The sequence below is a fragment of the Branchiostoma lanceolatum genome, chromosome 11 (genome assembly GCF_035083965.1).
Source record: "Branchiostoma lanceolatum isolate klBraLanc5 chromosome 11, klBraLanc5.hap2, whole genome shotgun sequence".
NCBI classification, from domain to species: domain Eukaryota; kingdom Metazoa; phylum Chordata; class Leptocardii; order Amphioxiformes; family Branchiostomatidae; genus Branchiostoma; species Branchiostoma lanceolatum.
This window is the reverse complement of record NC_089732.1, coordinates 19,063,372-19,080,593: the sequence shown is the minus strand read 5'-3', so window position 1 is coordinate 19,080,593 and position 17,222 is coordinate 19,063,372. Positions and strand designations below refer to the sequence as shown.

Below are 17,222 nucleotides of genomic sequence, written 5' to 3'. Positions count from 1 at the left end.
ACAACCTTATCTTTGCCCCTTTCCTATTTTGGTCAACATTAACAGGATGTCCCTTAAATAGGATCCACTGTTACATGCACGTATGTACTATTCATCTGGTTATGAAAATGTTATGATTAATTGTGATGAGCCAATATGGCACACTTACCTTAAGAAAATTCTAGTCACAAATACGAAACTCAGTTACATACACACAAGACATCAAACTATAAAATACTATTTAAATAGCTTGAACAAGCTTGTTATAGAAAAACATGTGAATTCATGTGAAGGCATGTAGATAAGGAGCAAAAAAATAGATCAGAAAGAATCTTAGGTTGGCTGGTCAAAATGTCATGCATGCATGTTGCACAATAATTTACATTGATACAACTTCTGCATTGATAATTAACTACAAAGTACATCTATATAATCCCATCTCAACCAATCAATAGATCATCACAATACCCAAAGGTAAACAACTCCGCTACAGAATTTAACAATGTTTTTCCAATGGTACATGTAGGTCAAATTTGTAATTTCTCCAGCTATTCTGGAAATTTCCTGACCTCCCTGAACTTGTTTGTCCTGTTCATTGTAGTTAGTGGATGTACATGTGCATATTTCCTTGTATTTCATCATATTCAGATGACAATTCTGGCATCTTCCCGACTGCCCTGACTTTCTGAGGGACTGCCTTTAGAGATTACAAATTTTCTAAGCAACATTGGTTCCTTTCTAGACAGTCGTGCATGTACAACTTTGCTTATGTCATAGAAGGTCTGCTCAATGTGAGCTGGGATATTTACCTTACATGCACCTGAAACTATATGCAGGGCAATGCAGAGAAAGTCAGGGTTGGGCATTGCCTGAATTGGTGTCAGGAAATTGTCTGCCACTTACATGATGTGTGATGAAATAGTATGAAGATCATCTTTGTACTGATACATGCACAATAGATGTACAGAACATCACACATCAAGAGTGCCCCGGATTATCCCAGAGTCAGATGACTACATTATGTAATGTTGATATATATAAGATTAAAATAACATAAGGATTGATGCTTGCACCTTCACTGTGGATGTCTCATTCATTCACACTGAAGTGGAAAATGGTTTACATTGTATTCATTGTATTTAGGCCAAGTCAATACAGCTTCAGGTAAAGTAAAAGGATGTCAATACTTCTGTGGTGGAAATACAGTACATGCAACATTCACAATGACTAATTCAATGCTTGATTGGACTATGTACATAAAGCTAGGATATGGCAAAAATAGCACATGCTGGACAGTACTTGTGGAAGTTACACAATTAGTATAGACATAGTGCCTATTTGAAATTCACCAGGTTTGGATCTAACATTCGCTGAGTGTCTATATGGTACATAACAAAAAGCCATTTCATACTAATGTATTTTCTCTCTAGATACGTACACGTATACAAATACAATGTAGGTATATGTGCATAATGCTTTGCTTTGAGATATTTCACAACCTAGACTCCGGATACCTAGTCCTCTGTTCATATCAAGCCCAAACCATGTGCATAACAGGAGAAAAATGTATAGTTAAGATGCCAAGTTATTCTACAGAATGCACATTGTATACAGTACATCACTGTTAATCTTCATCACTGATGGGACTAAATATAAAGTCAAGGATTCATTTCTAGTCGAAATCATTGATTGTGTACTTAATGCTTAACCTGCAAGAGTTATAGCCTAACCCTCATACATACACATGTCACTCTGTCACAGCCTAACTGGTAGGATCTAAACAAACTTCTGAATGGACACTTTCATAACAGCCAATTCCTTCCAATTCCTTTTCATGTGTATGCAGGGGCCGAAATTCATTCATGACAATAGGTGCACTGGTCCACCTAACCTAAAAACTTGGGTGCACAACATAGGACAAACCTGATTACAACCTTACTGCCTCTCTTCAGAGCTTAAATCTGAAACTCTACAGCTAACTTTACAATTGAAACAGATATTACTATCAACTTTAATGTATTTTTTCTGATCCTTTAATGTCAACAATATGCCAAATACTAGTGTACAATATAGTACCTTTATGTACCCAACACAAATATCTAGGTGCACACAGTAAAAACAGTTGGGCGTACACTAGTCATGATGCGCCCAGTGTTTAGAGCCCTGCTATGCATAGACCAGAAAATGGAGTGGACAAAATCTTGTGATTTCTTAAGGATTATGTGGTTTGAGACTCAGGATGCATCTAAAATATTGTCCAATTGATCTGTAATATTTGGAACTGAGCATACTCTTAGCCTGGAAGTGTAGATTTATCAACTTTGGTTTGGCTCATCCATTATAAAAAACTGTTATATTCCACTCCTGCATATAATTAATTAAGAGGGAGAAATTTTTGCACTCAACAAATAAGTTCTGAAATTCATTAATCATATCTCCATTATCACTTTCGTCACTGGAATGCCCTTTATCATGATACCCTGTTTGCTATGATCATACATTCGTGGGATGAGCAACAGGGCTACTTCCGTTAGGCAACTTTAAAAAATTCCAAAATGTATCTTCATCATATATCCACTGTGATTTAATGATCAGCATTCGGTGTCTTAGACCACTTGAAGGTTGTATATTTTCATTTATAATCGTACCTTTTTTGTTATGACCACACTTTTGTGCAATGAACACCTGGTCCATGACTAATTTTGTGAGTGGCTGCAAAAAAAAGTTTAAAAATTCCCCAGCCAACGACAGACACAATGTTGAAGGGCAATTTCAGCACTTTGTTTCATGAGAAACTCGCATCGTCAGCTCTGGTGTTCAACCTTTGAATTTATGATGACAAATATGGTATGTATCATTGTGAAGTTATCAAATATGCTTTCCAGTGATACATAAAACTGTACAATTAATAATGGAGATATGATTGATTATATTCAAGTTTCTGAATTTTTTTCTGTAGTTATTACAGTGACTGACACAGGTGTTTCCTGGGTCTTGGCTCTTCTGCTTCTCTTTCTTCTGAATACTGAGACGAGACCTGTCCACAGGGCACCAAGGCTTCATTCTGAGGCCAAGTGTTTGGTGCAAGAGCACATTGAACATGTACCCAATCCCCGACCATGACAGTACTGCCAATTTCAGGTGTACATACATGTAATACAAACAAACATCCCTACCTTTCAGGCTTCCCTCACCTACCCAGCCTGGGAGGGCCAACAACAACAACAACACAACAAAACCCCTGCGTGCAGACTGTCCACTTGGGAGACGACTGTGGCAGCTTGAATGAGAGCTAGGAGCTAGATGAAGAACGTCTGCAAAGAAAATGGACAATTCAAAAGTTGTTATCCTAATTTCATACTCAATAGTCAAAGTTTGCAAAATATAAAACTAAAAGGCAACTTATGCATTTTCCAGAAAAAAAGAGATAACTAAATCGTAAAGGTAAGGTTGGGGAGAGTAAAAATGGTACTAAAAGCAAATGATGTCATTGACCAAAATAATGTGTTTACATACGTGTAGGAGCAAATTTTAACAAATTTCCTGAGGACAATGGAAAATACAACATCATTTGTCATGCCAAAACCTGATGCTGCATGCCCAAATTTAAGGGAGGGGCAAAAAGGATGTCTAACAAATTTATTTTCAACTTTGGAAAATGTAATACAGTATATAGCTTTATTGTAGTTCCCATATGGTAGTGGGTTCTCTCGGTTGCCATGATTCAGGCTACATGATATCCTCATCTCAAGGTGAACAAAGTATGACACACACACACATATATACACATTATACATTACTGCAAAATCTTGAAGGTAAAGTTGAATATACACAGTCATGTACAGTCATCACAAAATTTCAACTGTTCAAATGGTGAACAGAAAGTATCTTTAAGGAAACCATGTGAACATTCATGACAATAGATTAAATGGCAAAAATCTCCAATATTTTGAATTAGTATGTAAACTTGGATGCCTGCCCAGCTCCTGACGCCATTTTACACCATTTGCAAAGCTGCTTGAAGGGAATATCACTGATGAAACATCCTCAAGCAGGGTGCTGACACAGAAATCATTCTCAATAGTTCAGACTTCTCCTCTGGGCTTGCAGTATCACAGCAAAATATTGTACAACTCATTCATTTCTTATTTATGCTCCATAATCCTTGGAGCAGTAGATACAGTTAGTGACACTAGGTTTGTCAGAGAGACTGTCAGATGAGGCTAGCTAGCTACATGTACATGTACATGTTGGAGCCATCCCAGACACCTACATGTAAGTTTGTGAATTCAATGTAGTATAGCATCCTTATTCCAATGTTCAGTGCAAGTCCTTTGGAAGGTCGGTCCTTACTGTCAAGTGCAGACAGGGCCAGAACAGTCATATCAGGGCTAATCTCTGCCCAGGTAGCACATATTACGTATTGTATTGGGCAATTAGTGTATTGTGTAAGACTTTAAGACTACAGCTGCAACTTCATGAAGTTACATCACAATACTGTTGTGATATGGAAAAGTTACTTTATGGAAGACAGATCTATTACATAAATGGAACACCTGCCAAAGCATAGACATGCTTAACATCTTAGTAATTTATAATCTATTACTTGCTAATCAAGCTGCTTATCTCCTGCTTAACATTTAGACCCAAACCTTTCCCCAGAGCTGGAACGAGATCCAGAGTCACTGTTGCGCCGATTGCGTTTTCTGCTCCCTGACCGAGAGCGAGACTGCGAGTGGTGTCGCTTCCCTGGACGTTTGGACCTGGACCTGAAATTTACACAAAAAACACATGCAAACCCACAAACTTGCAAAAAAGGTGACAACATAAATCCATTTAATGTGCTCCTACAAAATTACTGATGTCAGTAATGAGGCAATCATCTATCATAAAGGGCCATACCAAATGAAAAATGGAGTCTCTAAACATCCATCCAGACAACAATGCTCACACCCTTTTCATGCCATTTCTAGAATTTACAGCAAGCAATTGTGGTCATCTCGGGTGATCATGGCAGCTGCCCCTGGACCACAACATGCTCTTGCTACATGACAGTACATTGCAGATGACCTGGTTTTCCATGTCCATCTTCATATTCTGAAATTGCAATGGGAGTTGCAACCTGGAATGATTTCTATACCATTAGACACGATTATAATATGTTTTTCCAGTGTACTACAAATGAAGTCAAAATATACATTTTGGATGATGTATTACAGATTCCATCTCCTGTCAGCATATTACTGTGCATTGTCAAGTCTTATATCAATGTTCACAGAATTAGAACAGTTTTTATTAATTAGTTATGATAATTTACTTTCAATCAGTTCATTACCAACTGAGGACAACATAAAATGGATGTACAAGAAACAAGAGCTGTGATGAAGTATTTCCCTAAAAAGAGGATAACTGACTTGGCGAGGACACACTTTCTAATCAACTATAAGACAAGTGGATTGCTGCTTTCAGTAGGGCAGAGAGAGCATCAAAGATGACCCCAGGTCAGGAGGACAAAATCAGTGTGGTAACAGACAACCACAGGGAGGCCATTCATTCATGGCTAGAAATTAATGAAAGGTTTAGTAGAGCGAGCACATTGCTCAGTGTGGACCTTTTCGACAGACAGCCTAAGGATGAGAAAACTGTCTTCAAAACAGGACAACAGGACCTTTTATACATCATTGGTGGCAATGCCAGCCAAATATGAGCAGCAGTGGGACAAGTGCACTGAAGTTATAATTAGAGAAATGGGTTACAAATGCTGCAAGAACAATCAGCCTCCTGTTATATAGACGACAACTTTTTGATATACTGTAAAGTCTGTAACAGCTATATGACTGACAATGCACAGTAGCTTTATTTTAGAATAGTAGTAAAAATGATACTCGGAATCAGGCTGCTCTAGGTAACGCTCTACATGAATAAGACAGAGCGTCTCTTCTCCCCAAGTCAGAAACAACAAGCTTGATTTCCGAGTGTGCGGACTAACTGACCCAAGTACGTAAGGACACAGGGTTACAAACGGGACATGATCACCAGAAATGACTAGAATGCTTGCAAGTCTACTAATATTCTGTTGGAAGTGAAAGTACCTTGGAGTATAACTGTTTTACCATGAAATGCCTTAATGGAGTATGCTAGTACTTCACAACAGAGTAAGTGACAAAATTTAAACAAGCAGAGGTACATTGTATTGATATACACTTTGTGTAACTTCAGAAATTCATTTTGCCATTGGCATAAATACAAATGTAGAATGATTAAAATTCATCCAAATTCATCCGAGATTTGCACTGCTTTGCGCCATTTTGTGTGAATTATTTGAGTGTGCAATATTTCAGGCGACAAATTGGCAACATTTGTGCTGGTTTAAGCTACTTTGCGAATGTCTCTCATTTCGGCACAGCCCACTACTAGTATCTACTTGCATGTGGTCCATACAATATGTACATGTACCTCTTGTGTTAACCTTCTCCGAGCTCCCTAACCCTGTAACCAATATGAATTTGGTGTCCAAAAGCTTCCCTAGTAGGGAGGTTGATTACCATTATAGATTATATTAAATAGCAATATGAATGTGCCTCAACCATCTTACATGCGCAATACAAACATACATTAGACCTTCTCTAAAAGCCATTACAGAGAATGAAGAAGTAAGGACAGGTGATAACGACCTTTTCAGTTACCATACCATTCTACCATGTTACCTGGACCGTGATTGGGCGGAGCTGGAACTCCCAGACCTGGAGCCAGAACTGGACGACCTAGAACGACTGGAGCGGGAGCTGGAACCAGAGCTTGAATGGCGGCTCCCTTTATCAGGCGAGTTTTCCTCGTCACTTGACAACTGATACTTGGACAGGTCTGCATCATCTTCTTCCTAAAGCAAGGAATTTGTAAGAAAAGATTTCCATGAGCCGGTGGCACATGTATATGTGCATGTTACAAGTACAATGTAAAGCAATGGTTAAGGTACAGGGCTAAAAATTAATTGTTCAGAAAAGGTGCACAGGTGCACCTAGTGACCTACATTGTACATGTAAATTAGAGATGTAGGTGGTCTGAAAACAATTGGGTGCACAACATGCATGTAAATAAGACAACATAGGTTTCATTATTTTTTCTGAAACAAATGTCAAGAATATGCTGTATACAAATGTACAATTATAATTATACCTTTACATATTTGGCCTAAAAAAACAAGTAAATCCACAGGTGCACCCACAGTAAAAAATTGGGTGCACAGCTCCAATTTTGGTATTTCAAGCTCCTTCATACACCATACAATAGGGCAGCACCCATCTGCCTTTCCTCAGCCCTTGGGCCACACAGCTGTGCTAGTGCAGATAAACTGCAGCATGGTCCTCTCAACAAGTCATGGACCCGATGGCCTGGGGCCAATAGAAGTTCCCATTGAGTCAGTGCACGTTTCCGTCCGCTTACTCGATTGGGCTGTCACCATTTTTACACACACACAAAAAAGTAAATTTAGGGCATTTTTTTCTCATTTTTCTTTGATTTCATTTGATATTAATCTAAGCTAGCTAAAAATCAATAAAATCTGCTGATTTGGGGGCCAAGCACCATCGCTATTGCCAATGTCACTGTCTGTGAAAATTTGTGAATTGTTGGTATAACATAATTGGTATTACAATTTTGTACATATCCTTACATTACCCTCACCTCTCAAATAGAAGTACCCCCTAAAATAGAAGTACCCCCCCAGACAAATCATTCAAAATCTAATATAAGTACCCCCTGGAATAAAAGTACTCGCCAGGAGAATTTCAAAAATTGACAGTCGAGGTTAGGTAAACTGTGTCCATACATGTACAACTGTCCAAGGGAAATAAGATAATACATGTAAGCAGGTAGGTTATAACTTATATCTATTCAATTATGCCTCAGGACCATACCTATTATTATTAAGTATATAGATATTGAACAACTGTACAATTATCTAGTTCAAATCATGAACTTCCTCGCCTCTTCGTAAAATATAATAGTAATGTTGAAAAATTGGTCATAGGTTCCCCACTATGACCCTAACCGGGGGCCACGGTGCTTTCAAATTCAACAAGTGAAAATGTACATGATACATGCATTTTCTACTTGGAACTTGAAGCAAGTGATCAAAGAAAATTATTATATCATTTTACTATTACTGACAATCAGTGACATATAACAAAAATCATCAGATAGCTGCAGTACTTAAATGTACCTCATCATATTAAATCTAAAGACATCACACAAAAAAACCCACAAATATGAACATGTAGTCCCTCCCCAAAAAAATCATGTCTATAAACTTTTGCTCCATAGCGTCGAAAACAAAGTTATTGTGAGACGCTCGGATTTTGAGTTCCCACGGTAGATCCCACAATATTGAACAGAGATCGACTGTAAAAGTAGCTCAACGTCACAGACCGCAAATACTAAGAAGTTACCGATTACATGTTGACACTAGAAACCCACGATTAACCGCTAAATTGGGAAAATCTTACATTCATTTTAAAAAATGAACCCATTGAAAAAAAATATGGCCTTCTGTGTCCGTCATTGCCCCAAAATATAATATTTCCATGCGTTTACGGTATCATTATAAAGATCGGTATCCGCGCTACGCAATATGCTGCTAGTTTTACTGTCGCCAAGCCTTACAGTGGCAGAGAGTGGCGGCCATGTTTCGAGCCGTGTTTACCGAATCATATCGGATAAATTTCTGCTGTTTTAGAGATTTTGTGGCCTCAAAACACATATCACAAGGGAAGTTAAGTTATCATTGTTGTTTTTACGTGTTACATGTCTTCTGGGAACAAATTATTCTTCCGCCACGCTGCCGATACTACGGATAGTAGTCAGGAAATTATCATTCCCCGTGCAGGCGTGCTCTCTACTCCACACGTTTTTTGATCAGTGTGCTTTGATGTAAACAGAGACTGTCAAGTCGCACCTTAGCGATATCGACCAATTTGTTACGAGTGCCGCAAGGATACTTTTCACAAGGCCGTCAAAGCGGCGAGAAAGTCAACACAATAGGCCAAAAAATAGCGAATTACGAGCAAAAATACCAGGGAAATATAGGCAGAGAATTCTTTAACTCAAGATTTTACTTCTTTTTTCCTGCATGGTTAGCAAAGTCTCAATTTTTCAAAAAAAACGTACCGTCTAAAATAAGAAAGTACCGGGTGGATTTTGAGGCAAAAAAAAATAAACGTACCGGTACTCATAACAATACATATTACTTATTATGGCATACATTTTGTAGCCTGATGGCCAGAAAATCATTTTTGGCGCTTGTACGCCAGCAAACACAGGGCTTGAAATTCACTTTTGGGAATAGGTGCACCTACCCTAAAAATAAGGTACACAGAAAGAATTTGGAGTGCACAACATAAAATAAAGTAGAATGTCAGCAAAACATAATTACAAAGTTACAACATGTAAATGCTTCTGTCTCTCTTCAAATTCTTAACAAGTAATACTAACTTACTAGTAATACATCAAATAAAGTACAACAAAAGGTTTTTCTGACACTAGAGTCCATTCCGAGTCACCGCGAGGGTTTAATAATAATATTTGTAATCATTTTGAAATGTTTCTGATAAAAGAATATCTGACTGACAATAGTTCTAAATTTTTCTAAAAGATCAAATACAAAAATATGAATTTATTTGAATTTAATTAGATAATTTAAAAATATTTTGAAAGTAACTGCACAAAAACCTCTTTATTTGTAATAATTTCTAAACATCTACTATGTGATTATTTAACTTTTAGAAATATTAACAAGAAATGGTAGAAAATGGTTAACAATGGTAGAATGGTGATTGCCCCAATAAAAGTAGGTGCTAATCTGGCCCTTCTGTCTGCCTTTGTACATCTTTAGACTTCACTGCAGGACACCGCTCGGTCCTTTGTGGAAAGCATTCTTCCCTAAACTTCGCAAGGATGTGTGAATTGCTTTCTTCCCAGCCCTCTGACCTATTTATAGAGATGTTTCAAATAATGGTAGAAAATGGTAAGAAATTGTAAAAAATTGTAAATAATGGTAGAATGCTGTTACCATTATTTAGAAACCAAATTGTAAATATCATATTCTACATCATGAATATTTCTAAAGTTTTAGAAAACTTAGGAAATATTTAGAAAGTTGAAATCGCATTCAAAATATTTCAAAAGTATCAAATCTCTTACACAAATAATAACAATAACTTGAAAATAGTTCTAAATTATGACAATAACAACCCTCGCGGTGACTTGGAATGGACTCTAACATGGTAAATTTCAAAAATATCCTGAATACTAGCGTACAATAGTACCTTTATAGGCTTTACCCTATAGCATACAAAACTATTCTAGGTGCACTGGTGCAACCACAGTCAAAAATTAGGTGCACAGCTCCAATTTTGGGAGCACAACTATTTCGAGCCCTGAAAGTTGAAAATTTCCCTTACTGCATGGTCCAAAGTAGATTCGCAACCGCTTTTCAGGAGAAAACAGATTCCTTCATCATCATCATCACCTAACATCCGGAACTCCGGTGAGGTATGTACTAGCTTCCTCTATTAAAGCAATAATATCCAACAAGATAATGCCTGTGATTTGGTTTTTCATCTGATGTGGATTTTCAAGTAACCAAAACCTTAGAAAGGTGCAAATTTGCAGACAAAAACAGCTCTAAGTCAGTTGCGCTTAGTCGCTGAGGCCTTTTTCAATCAAAGAGTGTTTACTGTACATAGGTCTGTCATTCAAACAGTAGAAAAAGAAATGTGTCCCATTTTTTACTTTTTGCAATTCACATACCAAACAAACTCTACTTTCCTCCAGGATGCTTTGTATCACCTGTTTCAATACTTAGCACCAGAATAACCAGAACCCCTTTTAAAGCCTTCCTCACAGCATCTGCAAAAGTGCCCACTGAAAACCACATGAGATATTGTGTTAATCTACATCTACATGTACATGTAATACCATATGGCCCTATTGGGACAATGAAGTTTTCAAAACTTGTGGAACCCTGCACTATGTGTTCTACTTCTACTTACTAAATACTCTCACATAAATGCTGGGTGCTGGGGATAGAAGTAAAATGTACCATTTTAAAATTCTTTGGTACGTCGTCCCAAATATAAAATATTGTCCTATATTTTAAGGTTAGAAGCGACACCTAGCTGCACAGTGGAATAGTACCAGTCAGCACTGTTGGATGTTGATTGTAGACAGTATCAGGGACCCTGGTTGTGAATAAAGAAACTTGTTATGCAGTCATTTTTCCAACCAGATGAAATTATGTAAGGACAATGTGTTACACAGCGCTACAGTCTTTCCCACCTCATCAGAATCCAAGTCATATTTGGAGACATCTCCCTCCTCCTCCTCCTCCTCCACCTCCTCCTTCTCTTCCTTCTCTCTTGTTTCTTGCTTGGGAGGTGTCGAAGCTTTGCTAATCGAACCTCTGAATTTCTTCTTCTTTCGTCCAAACTACAAAGAGGCCAAGATATTTTACCAACAAAACACATCATATAAACTTTGAAATGTTATTCAGATATCAAGCATCTCATTGTTATAGAAACATAAGACACATGCATATGTCCAGTGCATTGTATATGATCATGTCTGCAAATGGACAGATTCCAATGAATACTCTTTTCCATGGCTGTACACAAATGATTCTGACTTTGTTCAGATTTGACTTAAACAGGTGACACTATGATTCAAGACTGACTGAATAATGCAGAAAACTTAACTTTAAATTTTCAAGTACAATGACCAAATGAATAGATGTCTACAAGTATGATGTAACAAAAGATCACCAATATCTATGTAACAATTAGATGTCTCCATGGACATGGCTCCTTCTACAGAATCCTCCAGAATTCGGGAAACCTTAGACAGAACTTGGGCAAACTGTACGTTATACATGACTTTGTATTCTGATGTTTTCCCTTTACTTATTGGTGTTCTGCATAATGATGTAACATCACCCAAATCTAAATCAAGAATTTCTGGAATTAGACTGTCAGTTCAGAATTTTAGCGTCGCCTGTTTTAAGGTACTTCTATCATCAAAAAACTATCCAGGATATCTAATAATACTAAGCTCAATAGAAACAGATCAACATTAAGAGTGAACTGAAACATTAAGTTACCTCATCATACTCTCCATCTGACTCTTCTCTCTCCACATACTCCACATCCTCACGTTCGTTATAACCCCCTCCATAGCCTGCAAAATGTGAACAAGATATGCTTTTTAACAGTCGGCAGCTCTGAGTACAGAATCGGGGCCTAAATCTCTAGCATTTGATTTGCCTTTGATGTTCTAACTACATAATACTGACAGTTTCAACACTTATAGGAAGTAGCATAAACAATGAAACAGTGAAACACTGGGGGGAATATCATTTTCAAAATGTATTTTGGGATCCATTTTTACCATCACAGTGAAGAGCACAGCAGCAGAGTAGGGCGATAGCAGAATTCCGTGTTCTCTATAGGCTATATCACGTGGAAACAGGAAAATCATTCACTACCAAACATCCATTATTTTTGTTTTGAACTCACCTGTTCGCTCTTCCATCTTGCCATATTTTGGTGCCTTGCACATGTTACACTCATTCCTCCTGGCCCAGTTCACGTTTCCACACCTACAGGGACAGTAAACACGGTCAATCCTCCATCCATTGGAGAAACAATTCATTTCAAATAAGCACAGACTGCAAAATATTAAGGGTGAACAGGGCACAAAAAATGCACTTAATATTTGACTGTGGTGCATTAGATTTTTAAGTAGGATTACATAAAAGAGGTAGACACTACTTTTCTAAAGTGTTGTCTTATACTAGCATCAGGATAAAACAGTTTGTGCATTGATTTACTTGTTTAGAATTTTGAAATTACAGATCAAGTTTATTGGCAATTTGTCAAAGCCTAAAGGCAAAACCGTACACATTCATTGGCATTAGCAGTTCTTACATGACTTGTGGTAATTTGTGTTGTCAAGAATATGCCTTCAACTTTTACCCAGAAATCAAATTTTGTTGTTGTATGAAAACTAAGAGCATTATAGAATTAGACACTGGTCTAAGTGGAAAAGACCTGACAGAAATGATGTGTAACCGAGAATACTGGAGGCCAAACTTTGTAGACGCTTCAACTTGTTAGAGTATGATTATGTATGTATGGTATGTGTATAAAAACTTTCTAGCACTTTCACAAAATCTAACATATCAGCTTATGTGGAGTTTTGAGTACTGGAGTACACTGATATGAAAGCTCCAGGCTCAATACATGTTTGTTACTACGTACATACATGTATGATGGAATATATTATCAACAAAACAGTTTTTGTCTTATGGAGATCAGACTTACTGTGACATATGATAATTTCAGTGACAGAGATTGGAGGAAAGATGTGTCAGAAGATTCTCCATAGAGGCAATGGTTAAACTTAAGCCTGATTTTCAGTTGCTTCAAAAATGGCGTAGTTTATGGCCAACATGTTTGTAATAACATAATGTCCAGAAAACATGAACTTGAATATGGACTTGTACTTGACTTGAAAATCATCAAGGAAAATAGTAAAGAAATCAGGCTTACGTTTTACACTGCCAGTCATCAGCACTGAACAACCCTTTACTTTTCTCTGCTGCAGCCTTTCCAATCTCAACGCCTCCGGTCCGGATAACCTTGGCCTTGGAATCTTTGTCTGTGAGTTAAGGGAACAAAATAATCATCCATTTATGTACATGCACAGACAACGGAAACCACTCAGGGGGCTGATAAAATTTGGGACAGGATTCTTGATCATAGTTAATGCCTGTGTTGATGAGAAACATTACCCAGTATCTACTCTGCTGTATGGGAATGCCAATAACTTGAATAAGTTGTCATATTTGCCAGGTGGGTCTTATGGCTTTTTCTAAAGATTGGGGGGAATGGGTGCTGCACCCCCATGCACAGCCACATTGGCTGTACAGTTCCAATTTACCTGCACTAACCTGCATATGCAGTGGTGTTTCTTAGTCAAGCCCTGCACAATAGTGTCAATCATTGATGTTCATTTAAATTTTAATAGCAGTTGAGGAAGGTTGAAGACTTTTTATGCCTAAATTCCCCTGCTCACTTTACAAATACATTTTCTCACAATCTATAAGTTATAACGTTTATGCAGCCTGGCCAAAAAAAAAGAGTCATTCAATGATTTATCATTTGAACTTCGGAAGCGTCCCACACACCTTTGCCACATCTGTTGCAGGACGTCCGTCGGGCGAAGTTCATGTTTCCACACCTACAGATGATAAATAAGATGTCTTTCACACAACATATTATTCACATACACTTCATAAAACTGAATGAATGCTCTTACTTGATAAAGATGAAGAAAATGCCACTGCAGGAATGTCGAAGGTAAGATCAGCCATTTAACTATTTTGCGAACTTTTTTGTAACAAAAATCATGAAAATTCATTATTGCAATCCCTTCTTGAATCATCTGTTTCAAAGCGTCACCAAAAATTATGACAGCAGCACATTAAGCCTATGTGAGATAACACTGCAGTTCCAGAGAAAAACAGTAGTCAATCAGTAGTAAAATCTTATCATTATCTCCATGAAAAATGGTGATTTTTTCATGGAGATATTGTTTTGAGCGTGTTTGCGTGTGTGTCCGGATGCTTGTAGTCAGCATATATATAACTCAAGAATGTCTGGATGGATTGTAAAGATATTTGGTATGTGGGTAGGTATTGGGACAACAAAGGTCAGGGTCAATTTTGGGCCCCCTAGTATGTGACACTGAACTGCATTGGCATTTCTGTCAAAATCTTCCAAGGAGAATAACTGAACAAAGGAACGACAGATTTCCATGTTATTCAATATGCAGGTAGCTTGGACAGAGATGTACACAATGAAGTGCAAATTATGCAACATATGTAACTTAGTAATAAACTTTATAAAGGGACATCGGTAGATAAAAGTTATGCAAATGAAGACCTAATTTGAATAATTAATAAGAAAATATTGTAATTCCACATAGTAGATAACTGGAATTTCATACTTGTGGCATTTGGAAGTTATGTGACAGTGAACATAGTTGAACATAAATTATGCAAATGTAGGTCTAATTTGCAATATAACATTGGTTAACATAAATTCGCGGGGTATTTAAATTCGCCATTTTTAGAAACGGCGTATTTTAGGGATATGTGCCAGATGCAAAATCAGTTATAACGCCAGCAATGCAAACCGGATAGACTTACGTATTCAGAACACTGGTTGAAAAGCTTTGATAACTATGCATTAGAAGTTGGCGACGTCAAAAACACTCCGTCCCTTATTGACAGAGTTTGAGACTCTCTGGGCTTCGTGGGAGAATCACACAACATGGCTGTTTGTTGGTTTATAAGACAAATGTCACATCCGCTTCCTGCTAAACACAATTATTTACAAGACAACTTATTACAATCTCTTTTGCTAACCTGTAACTGGATTCTAAGTGTGATCAATCATCGAAACTCCTCTTTGTTGCTAAAACCTACGGCACGTGTATTTTCCCGCCGCCATATTATTACCCAGAATCCTATTGTCAAGCAGATGACAAAGGTTTGTGAGGAACACTTTTTTGTCTAATTGTTGCACGTGATAGTGGACTGAGGACGATATTTTCCTCAAAGTTTGCTCCTAACACAACAAGGAACACATGGACATAGTATCATTACCATTGCTATACGGCATCCAGCTAACTTTCCATGAATAATGTACACGTTGCCATGACAGTGGATGTCGACTTTGAGTGAAGCTCTACCTACTCAACAAACGGGTTGTTACTGAAGGCCTGATGTGTGTGGTACGGCCGTTTTGTCGTGTATTTATTTTTCTTTGGTCACGTTTATATGACCTTGGCACTCTCTTCAAGTCAAGATGGGCACAACAGCTAGTGTATGAAAGCTAATTAGCGGCATATATAAATGACGAATCTTCTCTTCCGGAATAATGTTCGCACCTGTCCAAGAGCACTGTCATTCTGCGTGTGGCCGACGGTAGTTTCAAGTTGAAATATTATGGTGTCAGCACGACTAGAGAGAAAATCTAACATATATAGCATTAGTGCAAAGGTAATACATGATACTGACTGAATAACAGAAAAAAGGATGGTTTATTGTTCTGCCAGATTGATTTCAATCAACCATTATAGGAAAATGGCGATTTTATGTTAACCAACGTTATATAGTCATGGAGATTTGAGGTTTCTGAACTCTTGTTTCTTTTATAGAGTCGAGTCGAACTTCTTTGGATAAATTAGGTAGGAGTTTTTCTCAAGTTTAAACTGCTCCTTATCCATCTCTACTTCAGCTGACTGTCATATAAGCTAGTTCGGAGTTCCTACTACGCATGTGCAGTGTCAAAGGTGAAGGCCCCCGAGACGTGAACAAAACCCCTTGGGGCGTTGTTATGCAAATCAAGACAATGTCGAGACGGGACTGTTTCAAGCCGGGGGCCTTCACCTTTGACACTGCACATGCGTAGTAGCAACTCCGAACTAGCTTATTGGGTTTGTGGGGGTGGTCGAGGGCTCTGTGGTTGAACTTGACTGGTTTTTGACTGTCAAGATCTACATTTAAAGCCAGTACGATGTTTTCCGTATAATTTAACCCTTTTCAATGCTAAAGAGTAACGTTAATAGTACTAGTGCTGGACCAGTGAAATGACGAAACGAGGCAGACAGGAAATATCGTGTTGGTGTGAGACTTATGTCAGCAGCAGAGCAGACTTACTGAGGATCGGAGCAGATCCAGTCACCATCACTGGCCTTGAACGCCTTCCCTCCCGCGTCCTTTGTCGCACCTTGTACACCACCTGACGACGACATGGCTACTCTGGGCGTCTCCTGGACTGAAACAAATCTCACAACTGTAATAGTACTAATACTTGATTTCAGGACAACGCTTTTATTTACACAGAAGTCCAAAATCAATAGAAGGTGTAGAATTATGACACATCTATCAATCGCGACCTGCTAAAACTATAGAGCGTTATAACTAACGTTACCTGGTTTGAGGTTCCTTTCCCAATTATTAAATAGAGTACCGCTGTGTTGTCTCTTCGGTACCTGTGGATGCATAAATAAAATTAGACTATTTTTGCACTTTTATCATAGTTGGTGGAGTAGAAATATCAATATTTTCAATCTATTATGTCTCTGAGACTGTAGCTGTCTTATTTTCCTCGGATACAGCCATA

General features: G+C 37.9%; 1 protein-coding gene across 2 annotated transcripts; it reads right to left on the bottom strand.

Moving 5' to 3' along the window:
• Nucleotides 1–219: 219 nt before the first annotated feature.
• On the bottom strand, nt 220–17,144 carry LOC136444410 (zinc finger Ran-binding domain-containing protein 2-like). Of its 2 annotated transcripts, none has more exons than XM_066441954.1 (10): nt 17,031–17,144; nt 16,757–16,874; nt 14,219–14,271; nt 13,581–13,689; nt 12,546–12,628; nt 12,131–12,207; nt 11,314–11,463; nt 6,687–6,859; nt 4,632–4,748; nt 220–3,293 (listed from the first exon to the last, which is right to left on the bottom strand). In XM_066441954.1, the coding sequence occupies exons 1-10, from the start codon at nt 17,101–17,103 to the stop codon at nt 3,272–3,274; spliced, it is 975 nt and encodes a 324-aa protein (XP_066298051.1). In that variant the 5' UTR covers nt 17,104–17,144; the 3' UTR covers nt 220–3,271. The 2 variants fall into 2 exon arrangements, with proteins under 2 accessions (XP_066298051.1, XP_066298052.1); XM_066441955.1 differs by having other exon boundaries at nt 16,757–16,869; nt 17,031–17,142.
• Nucleotides 17,145–17,222: the final 78 nt, after the last annotated feature.

Bases quoted from the DNA above. Each gene is read 5' to 3' on its own strand.
- LOC136444410 (XM_066441954.1), bottom strand. From the start codon at position 17,103: ATGCATCCACAGGTACCGAAGAGACAACACAGCGGTACTCTATTTAAT. The intron at 6,860-11,313 runs GTGGGAAAGACT...TCCTTGCTTTAG, and splicing joins ATGACTTGGATTCTGATGAG to GAAGAAGATGATGCAGACCT. The intron at 3,294-4,631 runs GTTTGGGTCTAA...TTTTCTTTGCAG, and splicing joins CGTTCCAGCTCTGGGGAAAG to ACGTTCTTCATCTAGCTCCT.